The sequence below is a fragment of the Electrophorus electricus genome, chromosome 12 (genome assembly GCF_041902795.1).
Source record: "Electrophorus electricus isolate QZ-2024a chromosome 12, ASM4190279v1, whole genome shotgun sequence".
Taxonomy (NCBI): Eukaryota; Metazoa; Chordata; class Actinopteri; order Gymnotiformes; family Gymnotidae; genus Electrophorus; species Electrophorus electricus.
In genome coordinates this window covers 1,837,501-1,850,557 of record NC_137508.1, presented here as the reverse complement: position 1 = coordinate 1,850,557, position 13,057 = coordinate 1,837,501, and the positions used below count along the sequence as shown (strand labels likewise).

At 48.3% G+C, this 13,057-nt stretch overlaps 1 protein-coding gene across 4 annotated transcripts in view; it reads left to right on the top strand.

The window, feature by feature from the left end:
- rgs12b (regulator of G protein signaling 12b) overlaps window positions 1-13,057 on the top strand; it is a 41,514-nt gene that overhangs the window by 806 nt on the left and 27,651 nt on the right. For 3 of the 4 annotated variants that reach the window (XM_027000452.3, XM_027000453.3, XM_081724247.1), the window contains exons 2-3: window positions 818-2,939; window positions 8,854-8,964. In XM_027000452.3, coding sequence (XP_026856253.2) covers window positions 984-2,939; window positions 8,854-8,964 — 2,067 coding nt within the window. In that variant the 5' untranslated portion in view covers window positions 818-983. The remainder of the gene's footprint in view (window positions 1-817; window positions 2,940-8,853; window positions 8,965-13,057) is intronic. The other variant, XM_081724246.1, reaches the window with a different exon arrangement.

Genomic DNA, 13,057 nt, shown 5'->3' with positions numbered 1-13,057 from the left:
TACAATGGGAGCGTGAAGGCGGGTCAGAGCCGCATAGCAAGAGTGCATGAGCGCGCACACGCGTCGCATCCAGAGGGAGACGGAAAGTTTAGGAGCTGTTCGATAAAGTGTGTGCAGTGTGCTTGGATCTGATGTTAAAACCCTGTCCTAATTATAGAGTTGGCCAGCTTTAATTAACGCTAAGTTCGACCTTTCTCCGGTTTCTCTAAGCAGGATGTCAAGGGGCGTCCGCAGTAATATATATACAGCATCCCCATATTATCATTGATTGTTGTTATTGTTATTGTTGTTATTGTTATTGTTATTTATACTTGTTATAAATAAGTACTTATACTTTTGCTTGGGGGTCGTGTTTATGCTGTTCTTGAAAATAATTTTCGTAGTGCAACACAAAATTATTTGGAAAGTACATTAAAGCAATTTACTTTGTCTGAAAGAATACAGATTAATTTGAACACTTCAGTTGCTGAATGCCGTTTGCTTTGCAGAACTTTGATAGCTCTCTCCTATAGCATGCTGGGTTAATATGGAAACCTTAAAGAAACAGTGCACTGCTGAAGGAATTGTGCAGTTTTAATCATTTTGACTCATTATAAACAGCCTACATCAATAAGGCTGCAGTCAAAAGGTTTATCTGCTTTGCTGTGTATAAAGCATAATGCAAGTCATCCTTTTGTGTGGTAAACCTAAAATCCATTATTTTAACAATATCACTAATGTTTTTGTTTTTTTTTACACGTTTGTTACAACACATGTTTCTTATCGCACCTGATTTACCTTAAATCTTATTTCTTAATTCATCCTTCTCCCTATACAGAAGATATCCTGTTCACATTGCTCCAACTTACGTAAGAATGGTCTTGTACAGAGGAGTGGCGGGACAGAGAGGATGATCTCACCCGAGTGTTACATTTAGTCAGCCTGCTCTGCATTTGTGAAGCCCCTGACAGCAACGAGGGAGAGGGAACCAAAACAAGGAAAAGATGTTCAGACAGTCGGAGTCAGGCAGGCGGCATGCGAATGGCCAGCCAACCAGTCGTGTGAGGGGTGTGGAGGTCGCCCGGGGGAGGGCAGGATACGGCTTCACCCTGTCGGGCCAGTCACCCTGCGTGTTGAGCTGCGTTCTGAAAGGTAGCCCTGCTGACTACGTGGGGCTGCGCTCTGGGGACCAGATCCTCAGCGTCAACGACATCAACGTGTCGAAGGCGTCTCACGAGGACGTGGTGAAGCTGATCGGCCGTTGCTCGGGCGTGCTGCGCCTGGTCATCGCCGAGGGCAAGCGCAGCGGTGGACAGCTGGACTCCTGCTCCAGCGACGAAGAGCTGGGCTTTCACGAGCAGAAGAGCCACTGGTTGAGGCCCAAGATGGACTCCAAGGCGCTGGGGATCGACCGGGCGGAGCGCGTGGTGGCCGAGATGCAGTCTGGTGGGATCTTCACCATGATCTTCGAGAGCTCCAGCCACTCCTCCAGCAGCTCGGAGAAAGCCGCCGCCTGCGCACCCTCCTCTAGACGCAGGCCCTTCTCGGAGCCGGACGCGGACGCGCGCCGGAGCGACCCCGACTTCCTGTCCGAAGAGGAGATGGCCCGGGTGCTGCGTGACGACTCTGTGTTCGTGGACGCGTTCGAGGCGGAGCGGCACGACGACCTCGCTCCGCCGCCCGCTGCCGACCCGGCCGGCATCCTCAACGTGGGCATGATCGTAGGCTACCTGGGCTCCATCGAGCTGGCTTCCACCGGCGCCAACCTGGAGAGCGACAGCCTGCAGGCCATCCGCGGCTGCATGCGGCGTCTGCGGGCCGAGCAGAAGGTGCACTCGCTCGTGCTTCTCAAGGTCATGCACGACTGCGTGCAGCTGTGCAGCGAGCGCGGCGCCGTGCTGGCCACGTACCCGGCCGAGAAGCTGGCCTTCAGCGCCGTCTGCCCGGACGACCGACGCTTCTTCGGCCTGGTCACCATGCAGGCCACGGAGGGCCGCCGCGCCAGCCGTGATCGGGACGAGGACTGGGGCCTGCGCACCTCCTGTCACGTCTTCATCGTGGACCCGGAGCTGTGCCACCACAAGACCCACCAGGGTGTGGCACGACGCTTCGGCTTTGCCTGCACGCCGGACCCTGACACGGGCGGCTGCTTGGAGTTCCCGCCCACATCCCAGCCGCTGCTGCAGTTTGTGTCTGTGCTCTACCGGGACATGGGGGAGTCCATCGAGGGCATGCGTGCGCGGGCCTTCCTGGACGGCGACCAGGATGCCCAGCAGAACAACAGCACTAGCAGCAACAGTGACAGTGGAATAGGAAACTTCCTGCCCGAGGAGAAGAGCAACCGTGTCCTTCTGGTCGACCTGGGAGCCAACCCCACCCGTCACGTCCCCTCTGGCCTGTGGGAGACCCCGCAGGGGACTCGTAACCCCAGCACTCAGGGTGGTCTCCCCCCACCTCCACCCGTATCCCACCGTAATGGCTACAGACATGAGCAGTTCGCAGAGCACTCTCAGCCCCACCCACACTCCCACACAGACCCGCCCCCGCATCTAGGCGGGCACCTAAACCACTCCTCCCGGCCGGACGTGTCCGGCCTCCCCTCGCGCCCCCACCGCTACCCCGCCCACGGTAAGACGCCGGCAGGTACGGTGAGACAGCGTTGGCTGCCTGTTCACGTGCTCCGAGACTGGCGCCGGGGCCACAGCAGCGACCAGGACTCCTACGCGGAGTCCACCGACGGCTGGTCCAGCGCCAACTGCAGCACGCTCCCGCCTCCCATGAGCAAGATCCCCGCGGACCGGTACCGCGCGGCAGGCGAAATCGCCTCCCCGCCCCACCGCCTCCGTGGCCACAAGGATGAGTGGACCAAGAAGCTGTTCGGGGCTGAGAAGAGCTTTCGTGAGCACTGCCAGTTTCCTCAGCAGCGCAGCGGCAAGAGAACGAAAGATTCTGAGAAAAAGGTGGGTGTGTCTTTCAACTGTTCAGACCCAACTTACACGTAGGTATGGGCCCCATACATAACCGGGTCAGATGGTGGTTGACCTTCTGACTGCGTATCTCTGTTTACAGCTCACCCTGCTCACCTGAAGTATCTGCGTCAGGGCTTTGAATTACTATGATGGGCTCCAAATTAAGAGGCAGAGGGGTACAGTTTGTTAGATGCTGACGCTAGATTGTGTTGGTTTGTTTTCCCTTGCTGCTTCTGCATTTGGCATCGGTAGTGATTTTGGCTTTCCCACACCATCGCAGTAATTTAGTGCTTTGTATACAAATGCTTGCCTCTCCGCTTTGAGCCCCTTAGCTGGGAACTTGTTTTTCGTTTATATTCTGTGTTGTTATTTTTCCTATACATAGGCTTAACTGTAGTTCTGCGCCCAAAATGAGTGGAAAGCGATGTTTAATAGACTCGAATGCATGGCTGAGTTGGCCAGGTCCTCACACGTGCATGCAGGGTTTTTCCACAGTGTCCCTCTTCACTTGGAGTGCACGTGTTAAAACTGACCCGACACTGAGAAGAGCTGGAGCTAGCAAGTCTTACCGTCCAGCACGCGGCTTTTCAGCCGTAAAAACGCCTCGTCTTGCTCTAAGCTTGTTTCTATCCCGACCCACCATGCAGCTGGTCCTGTGTCAGCGGCCCCGAGTGCAGGGTGCCGTGTAAGCCATGACCTTCTCCAGACGTACATATGTACATGCTCTGTGTTACACGTCATGGAGTTTGGAAATGTAGTTTGTTTATACTGCGCCTGACTTCAGAAGACAGCGTGGGTCGTTGGGATTTCTGCTGTGGTTGAGTATGATGGTCTGTCCTCAGTTTCAGAACTGGTTTTGGTCTTCTCTTCCCTTTAAGGAGGGCGAGAGCTTGTTTGGAGAGGGAGTTTATGGTCCTTTAATGAAACAAAGATGTAGACCCAAAAGTATGATGAACGGCCATTGAGCCGTTGCACTGTCAGTGAAGTCTTTCCATTCCGGTTGAACTTGTACTTGGATCCTGCTGATGGATTTGTTAAGTGTGTACTTCAGAAGTGTTAGATCCTGATGTGTTAAGTGTGTACTTTAGAAGTGTTAGATCCTGATTTGTTCTCTCTGCGAGACGAGCTCTAATCTCATAACTTGCGTTCAGATTTAAGGTAGCCTTAGTTTGAGTTGAACAACTTTTGCATAAGATTTGCATTTAGCTAGCGAAGGCTTGGAACAGGATTTGAATTGAATCCCCCTGGTGTGTAGATGTGACTTCCAAGGAGGTCCAAAAAGTAACTGATAGCATTGATTATAATATTAATGAAAAAACATTGGCTTTATAAGTTATTTGGAAAGCCTGATTTAAGATTCTAGTGAGAACCATGAAATTCTATAGTGAATATTATTTAAAAAGACCACTTTAATCAAAAATCTATTAGCATTGTTGGAAGGTTGACCAGGCTGGAAATGTTTGTAAATATACATTTACAAAAGTGGGAAGCTCAAAAAAATTCATTTGTTCAAAAATTATTATTCAGTTATTCAAAGCAGGTTACATTGTTTACAATCACATTTATTTATGGCATTTAGCTGACGCTTTTAACCAAAGCGACTTACGAATTATGACTGAGTACAACTTGACATCTGCTTTCATTTCAAATAGGACTAACACACTATTGTTCATTGCTATTATAACATCAAAACAGACAGACATAATACAAGTGACTTAGTATGTGAGGCTGTGTGATGGATGGTCTTCTTAGTACACAAATCTGTAAATGCAAACTTTGGTCGCAGTCTTATATTCTAGTACCATGAAATAAACACGGTTGCTCAGTAAAGTCCTCACGAATCACACAGCAGTCTTAACATGGTCATGTTCATCACTGACCTAAGCCATCTCACCGAGCACCCTTCACCAGAGCAGGACAGGAAGTCGTCTAGAACACAAACCAGCTCGTTTCTAGATTTCTTTTTCTTGACAAACGGGAGGATTGGTCACTGATGTGACTTTGTAAAACACGAGAACAAATCCATCCTTTTCCATCCTTAGTTCAGTGTTCTCGCTGTATGGGATAAAATTATGCATTTTGTTAAGGTTTCTGTGTGTTACTGGTCTTACTGGTGTACATGAGTATTGCTCCTACTTCCCACCAGGTGGCAGTGTTTCACTATGTGAGTGTTCTATTGTGTAAGGAAAAACTTTCCTTACATTTCTTGAGTGTTTAGTGGGTTTGACCGTAATTCTTTCCAGTATGAGGCTTCATGGTTAGTATTTACATTTGTATCTTTAACTATAGGATTTCTCTTTTAGAGAGTGTGAAGTAACAGAAAGGTTTAACATAACTTTAAACCGAATGAAAGCATGCAAAGTGACACTGCTGTCAACGTAATTAGGTTTGCGTATGTTGAATTAAATTCTTCTGAGAGGTCCTGTCTAGACTAGAGGTGTAAGAGTCTGAGTACAAGCAGAGTAAGACAGTTACATTGCTGGGGAACGCAACTCCTGAATCTCCAACAATGTGGTCCCATATGGCTGCCATTGCCTGGCGCTGTCTGGCCACCTCCGTCGTTGTGACAAGCATCTCGCGTGTAGACACTGAACAGAGTTCCTTTAGTTATACAAGGTGGCGGAGAGTTTAGGTCCAGGACAGAGAGGTTTACAAACAGTGCAGAAGAAAGAAGAGCAGAGAGTCTGTGGAGGGGGAGGAAGGATGAATTACAGGCACCTCACCTTTGTGCTGACATGCTTTGGTGGGGTATGTGTTTGGCCTTTCTGGAATGGAGTAAACAGGAAAGATGGCTCTTCAGAGACGCAACTGGACATGATAAGCCTGCAGACTTGTGCGTCCTTGAGAGAGGGAGAGAGGGAGGGAGAGAGAGAGAGAGGGAGGGGGAGGGAGAGAGAGAGAGAGAGGGAGAGAGAGAGAGGGAGGGAGAGGGGAGAGAGAGAGAGAAGGAGAGGGAGAGAGAGAGAGAGAGAGAGAGAGAGTTCATGCCACACTTAGATTCATGCTGTCTATAACAGTCTGATATAATCTAACCATACCAACATCGCGATTGTCATCTAAGCACTGACACTGTAATTAACCAAGGAGATTTGGAACTGGAAATAAAGGGGAAATACAACAAGACAAGTGTAACCACTGAAAGAGGCACAGGAGTGAAGAAGAGCAGAACTAAGCAGTGATGTGTGTGTGTGTGTGTGTGTGAGGAGGATTCTGAAAGGATCTGTATTGGTCTTAAATGGTACTTGGTTGGTGGCTGATTTTGTTAGTGACTAACGAGAGGTTTGGACGTTGTTCACCATAGCAACCTGATCTGTGTGATTCTCAGCTTTGGCTGGGATCTTGTGAATACCATCATATGAGCTACCATCCTCACCCTTGGCTCTGTCTTTCTTGAGCACACACACAGTAGTCAAGCTAGTCTCCTATTGTGCTCAGTACAGTGGCGTGGCTGTGTTTTCTTTCGCTTTTTGAATGATTTGTGATCTTTACTTCTACAGAGTTTCTCCATGGCTGTGTTTGATGCTACATGTGTGTGCTCTCACTGGGTTTCGAAGGGAAATTCGAAGGGAAACGGCAGGTATCTGTGAAACAGGTTACACCCAGCATAGGCAGCTACTTTGCAGTTCAGCAGTGTGCCATGCATTGGTGAGGTGTCGCGTCTCAGCTGTGCCATGTGCTGCCTGTGGGGTGGCGGTCAGGGAGACACAGACCTCTCCCGCCTGGGCTCTCATTGAGGGGATAGTTCATCTTAGAATACAGAGGTCATTACGGCGCAAAACTTGGGGAGCTTGGAGATCCTGAACTGAGAACTCGTAAAACAAAATCTGTACTTGCAGTTTAAAGGTGAGAACTTGTCAACTAAAATTTGCACTTGTATTTTTGACGTGAGAACTCGTAGAATAAAAATCTGAACGTGAATGTTAAAATTTACACTCGCTGGAAAGATGTCCGCAGCTGGATTTTTACACTTTGGGTGCCACAGAAAGGAAGGAACTGTTCTTCTAGGCCGTCACCGACGCTAGCCGTCCACCTAGCCTGTTAGATAACGTCAGCGCAAGTCATGTTTTCACCACGTGACTGTCGATTGTATTTTTATATTGATGACTCGATACCGTGGGTACATTTAATACCAAAGCCTCTCTTTTCTGTGTCCAGGTTGCTTTTTCTTTTTCATCAGCAAAATAATCACCTTTTATTAATCATGAATTCCTTCCCACGTCGCTCCTGTGCAAGTGTACAACTCAGTTTTGCAACGAGTCTGAGGCATGTTGCAATAGGCGAGGCGTGCAGATTTGAAGTTGTGCTGTCATGTTGCAAGCTCGAGTTTGTGCTTGTACAATCAAGGAATTTGTGTACAAATAAATATACTTCTTATCTTAATATTCCATTACACATTTCTGACTTTTCCTCTAGGACTTCAAGCTTAAAAATCCAGTTGTGGGAATATTTTATGCGAGTGCAAATTTTAACATTCATGTTCAGATTTTTATTCCTCAAGTTCTGGCGTCAAAAATACAAGTGCAGACTGTGTTTTCCAAGTTCTCAGATCAGGTCCTTCAAGCTCTGAAGTTTTGCAACATAATTACCTCTGTATTAGGATTCACCCCTAATCGCTCCATACAGAGTTACGGTGAAAGAAATCTCAGCCTCTGTGTTACACTGTATATTACGAGAGCGTGTGGATTTTAGTCCCTGCACATGTGTATTTGTGAGGTGTGATTGCACGTGTGTACTCATAATTAGATGCCTCTGAGTAATGACTGACCTCCCCTTTCATACGGTTCCTCAGGTTCACAGAGTACTGATGGAAATCTGCATTGATCGCTGGGTGGACAGAAAGGCATGTGGACTTAAATACTGATTACAGAAAGCACGCACAATGCCTTTAGTGTCTAGTCACACTTCAGGGTGTTTCATTTGTGTGTGTGTGTGTGTGTGTGTGTGTGTGTGAGTGTGCGCGCGCTCAGGAATGGAGCAGAAGACACAGGCGGTTGAGAGCTCTGCGTATCCAGGCAACACAGGGGACTGTTTGATTACTCTCCAAACAGATCTTCCTTCCAATGAACTTCCTGCATGTCTCTATCACGGTCTCTCTGCCTGCCCATGTGACTGTCGTATTGCCTGGTTTTGGGGAGTGGGGCGTGTAGTGAGGGTAGACATAAGGGTATGGAATTGATGCTTGGCCAGTCTTTTTTTGAGGTATGACTTTTTGTATGTGCTTTATGTTTTGTCTGAGGATCGGAGGGACTCTCCCTGCGTTACCTAGGCTACTGTGACAGGTGGGAGGCTCAGGGGAGTTCTGGCTAGACAGTTGAGCTGTTCAGTGGCAACAGTTAAGAGCAGAGAAGCTGCATTAGAGCCACTGAATTCCCCACGCAAACCTCAGACCATCGAGCCTCTGCCTACCTGGTGTGGAAACAGTCAGAGAGAATGCCTCTTCTTCCACGTGGATGTGACTCTTTGTCATTCTAGAGCCTTCCCACAATGCACTGAAATGTGACTAAGAGCAAAGTCCACAGTCTGTGGCTTCTATCAGAGTGTGAACGTGCATGCAAGCGTGAGACAGAGAGAGACTGTGAGACAGGAACCACCTGTGAATAAAGCTACAGCATTGGCATCTCTTCAACCTATTAGAGAAACATGTTGGTGGATTCTTTTGATGTATAAAAGTCAGTAATTTGCTTGTATATTGTGTTAATTCTTAATAGCATTTATCTCTTTCAGTGTCATAACAGGCTGGTATACAAGATGCCTAACAGATTGCTGAGGGATATTTTTCTTTCAAATTTAAATTGAGAATGTGTTTGAGTTTCAGTTGGTGTGTGTGTGTGTGTGTGTGTGTGTGTGTGTGTGTGTGTGTGTGTGTGTGTGTGTGTGTGTGTGTGTGTGTGTGTGTGTGCGCTAGAGTGGAAGGTTCCGGGGCGTCACTATGGGATTTCCCCAGCGATCATCTGGGCGGCGATCTTTCGGACGCTCCAAGCGGCTCAGCCTGGCTCGCTCACTGGACGACCTGGAGGTATTACACCTCAAACCCGCACACCCCAAAAATATACACCCTATAACACACACCTCAAACACACCCCAGAAACATACAACACAAGCCCACAGCTCAAAAACACAGCCCCTCACCAAAACCCCATGCCAAACCCACACTGCAAAAGCATCAAACACTCCACGCCATGACTATACAAAATACAGAAACGTTTGTATTCCATTTGTCTGTCGTTCTCTGTTTCTTTCCAGCCTGTGTGTTTGTCTACTCTCTCCACCTCTCCTTCTCTCATTCCATTTCTCTACCTCTTTCTGTCACCCATCTGCTCTCTCTCTCCTGTTGGAACTGCGATGTTATCTGCCGTGGTGGGGAGGGATTACATGAAGGCTAATCTCCGGACAGGGTGCCTCTTTGTCTGTTTCCTGTCTCAGTGGATTACAGCCCACTGGTGGCTTCTACCCACTGCTACTGTGGCTCCGTTTCGAACCAGGACATGAAAGGGCGCCGTCTGTTCCACACATGTGGTGCATGTCAGCATAGCACACTCTTCCTCACGTCCGCAAATATAAGACGTGTGGCATCGAGCTGTTTTATGCTGCACTAGAATCAGCTGCTTGAGTGTTTTAAGAAGCACCCTGTGCGACACACGCGCATGCATGCACACACACACACACACACACACACACGAGTTTAATTTTAGATGGCAGCGGTCCCAGAGAGGGAGTGTGGAGGTGTGTCTGTATGTCACGTGACTCCTGAAACAGCACGCGAGCGCAGTGACGGCAAGTTGCCATGGCAACAGAGGAGGCGGCGAGGAGGAGGAGGAGTAGGAGGAAGGCGTTTTAAGGGACTCGGGCATTCCTACAGAGCCTCTGTTTCTGTGTGCTCTGCCAGTCCTGACTGGGGGGGTGTTTGAGACACAGCCGTGGTGTGATTGGTTGACCCCAGAGCCCCTGGTTCACAGCCCCTGCTCTGTAGCTCGTTCCTGGGCATCCTTGGCCTCGACAGCGCGAGACGTGGGCTGATGTCCTAGACTGAACCGTCCCCACTCCAAATCAAAAGCGTCCTACTTCAGTCTTATCGGCCACGAACCGCTCTGCAGACCTGTTCCATGCTGTCCCCAGCTGCGCTGACGTGAAAATGCACGCTCCTTTTCTCTGCTGCCGTGCCGTTGTTTCACGCGATGAGACCAAAGGGCAGGAGGCTTCCTCTGCCCAGCGCCGATGAGAAGCCCTGGCTGTGTGGAAGGCCGGCCTGGGCCCAGGGAACCCGACGAGCGCCACCTCAATCGATGGCCTGGTCTGTCCCATGTGTCTGTGTGCCTGCGTGCACGCGACATCACCTGGATATGTTCCGAATGCGCCTCTCTGAGACGCCAAGTCAAGGTAAAAATGCGCACTTCTGCTAACACCTGGAGGAGGGTGACTCCCGCGGCGTCCAGCAGGACGTACCAGGCGGCTGCTGGCTGCCTCACAAGCCCTGTGATTGTCGTGTGTGTGCGTGCGTGCGTGCATGTGCGTGTGCAGGCGCACGTGTGTGCGTGTGCGTGTGTGCGCATGCGTGTGTGTGTGCGTGTACGATGCGTTTGGTCCCCCCCCAGGTTTCGTTGTATAGGCGATGGTGTTGGCTTCCCCATATCCGTCGTCCCTGGGCACTGCTGTAGGCCCCTCTGCACACAACAACAGGTCTCTCTGTGTCTGTCTAGACTCTCACTGAAAGCAGTGAGATTAGAGATGATAAATTTATGGCTGTGTGGAAGATTATTAGTGAGACTAGAGATTATAAAGATATGGACTCAGGCTAAAATGTGTTACAGTGGTTTATGAGCAACAGTCACAGATATCAACAAAGTGTCCACTGAGATTTAGGAGCAAACAATCTGTGAGATACTTAAAAACAGGTTTGTGTTTGCAAATGTCTCCTGTTTTGAACTAAAATGTCTACTCTTCAGGTTTATGAACAGTGGGAATATGCTTTAGTTTTAGTGTAAGAAAACGACTTTGCAAATTGCAGCCTGTGACTTTAAGTCCCAGCGTTCGTATTTCCATGGAGTGTCGCAGGCTTTGAAGAATCTCTGGGGGATTTTAGGCATCCGGATCCATATGCTGAAGGCGTCCAAGTGTAGGAATGCTGAAACGTGATGTTGTTTAAGAGCGATCACAGCTACTTCTCACGCCAAGGTGTCCTTCCTCGACCCTCCGCACAGCCTAAATCCAGGCCACGGTTGGTAGTGTGAGCTACAAATGATAAAAGTGGTAGCTTGTCAGTTTATGTGTAACTTGACTACAACTGAAATCTTGTCAGTGTAACAAGGGGCGGATAGTTATGAAATTACATCCTGCTCAGAGAAAGGCTGTGATCACTGCGTGTGCGATGACAGTTTGTCCTGAACAGATCCCGAACGCTCGCTCTCACTCTCTTGCTCTCTCTCGCTCTTACTCACTCTATCGTTTTCACTCTCTCGCTCTCACTCTCTTGCTCTCTCTCGCTCTTACTCACTCTATCGTTTTCACTCTCTTGCTCTCTCTCGCTTACTCACTCTATTGTTTTCACTCTCTCGCTCTCTCTCTCTTGCTCTCTCTCGCTCTTACTCACTCTATCGTTTTCACTCTCTCGCTCTCACTCTCTTGCTCTCTCTCGCTCTTACTCACTCTATCGTTTTCACTCTCTCGCTCTCACTCTCTTGCTCTCTCTCGCTTACTCACTCTATTGTTTTCACTCTCTCGCTCTCTCTCACTTGCTCTCTCTCGCTCTTACTCACTCTATCGTTTTCACTCTCTCGCTCTCTCTCACTTGCTCTCTCTCGCTCTTACTCACTCTATCGTTTTCACTCTCTCGCTCTCACTCTCTTGCTCTCTCTCGCTCTTACTCACTCTATCGTTTTCACTCTCTCGCTCTCTCACTTGCTCTCTCTCGCTCTTACTCACTCTATCGTTTTCACTCTCGCTCTCTCTCACTTGCTCTCTCTCGCTCTTACTCACTCTATCGTTTTCACTCTCTCGCTCTCTCTCACTTGCTCTTTCTCGCGCTCCTTTTTCTCTTTACCTTGGCCTTCCGCTTGCCTGCTCTCTTTTCTCAGTGTGGCACATGCACGATGATGGCACCGATGTGTGAACAGAGCTCGCTTTGTGGAAAAGAAGCACAGTAATTAGTGTGTGTGTGTGTGTGTGTGTGTGTGTGTGTGTGTACTGCAGTGCTACTAATGAGTAAGGAGCAGCATTTTTCTTGTTAGTGTGGACGCACACACACACACACACACACACACACACACAAACACAAACACACAAACACAAACATTCTAATGACTGCCCTCTGGTGAAATCCCCTCATGCTTTCTGTCTCTTTCTCACACACACATAATTACTGCCTTTGAGGAAGCACACTGTCATACACACACTGCTGTATAACACAAAAGCTCATAGAGCACAAATTAAATGTTAATTGAATACTGTGCTTAAATGCTGTGACACAAACCCTCTGACACACATCACACACACACATACACACACACACACACACACACACTTTCTGAGGCTAGCCTATCATGTGACAGACATAACTGCTCAGCCATCTTGTGCACAAGTGTTTACCCAGGGAGATGGCATCTTGGTGTCCTCTCCCAGTGAAAGCATGCCAGTCTCCTGAGCTGTGCGTGCAGGCTGTCCACCACCCTGTCCCCTGTCCCCTGGCTCCAGCTCTACCTCGCTTTCTCATGTTCACAAAGCCGCAAAGCGTCCTGGTGCAAGCCAAAGCTGTGAAGGCCCCTTCACTCATATCGTTCCTCAGCGTGAAGACTAAAGACACATTTACACGCACTGGAGAAAGTTTGACCTATTAAAGTTAACAGGGTTCAGTTATTAAATATAGATCATTTAGTATATGATTTAATATCCCAATAAAAAAGCATTGATGCATTGAAACAGGTATTAAAACATTTCACAGTGTATTGTATTGACCAATTTTGACTAACTCTTATTACCCTAAAAATATTTAGGGTAATTATTATTATTATTTATTATTAAAAATAGAGTTCACTAACTATTTGGGTAGTTTCTGTTATCATTATGATTTAAAGAAGGGCAAAAACAATTGTTTGATTATAAATGGCTTGACCCAA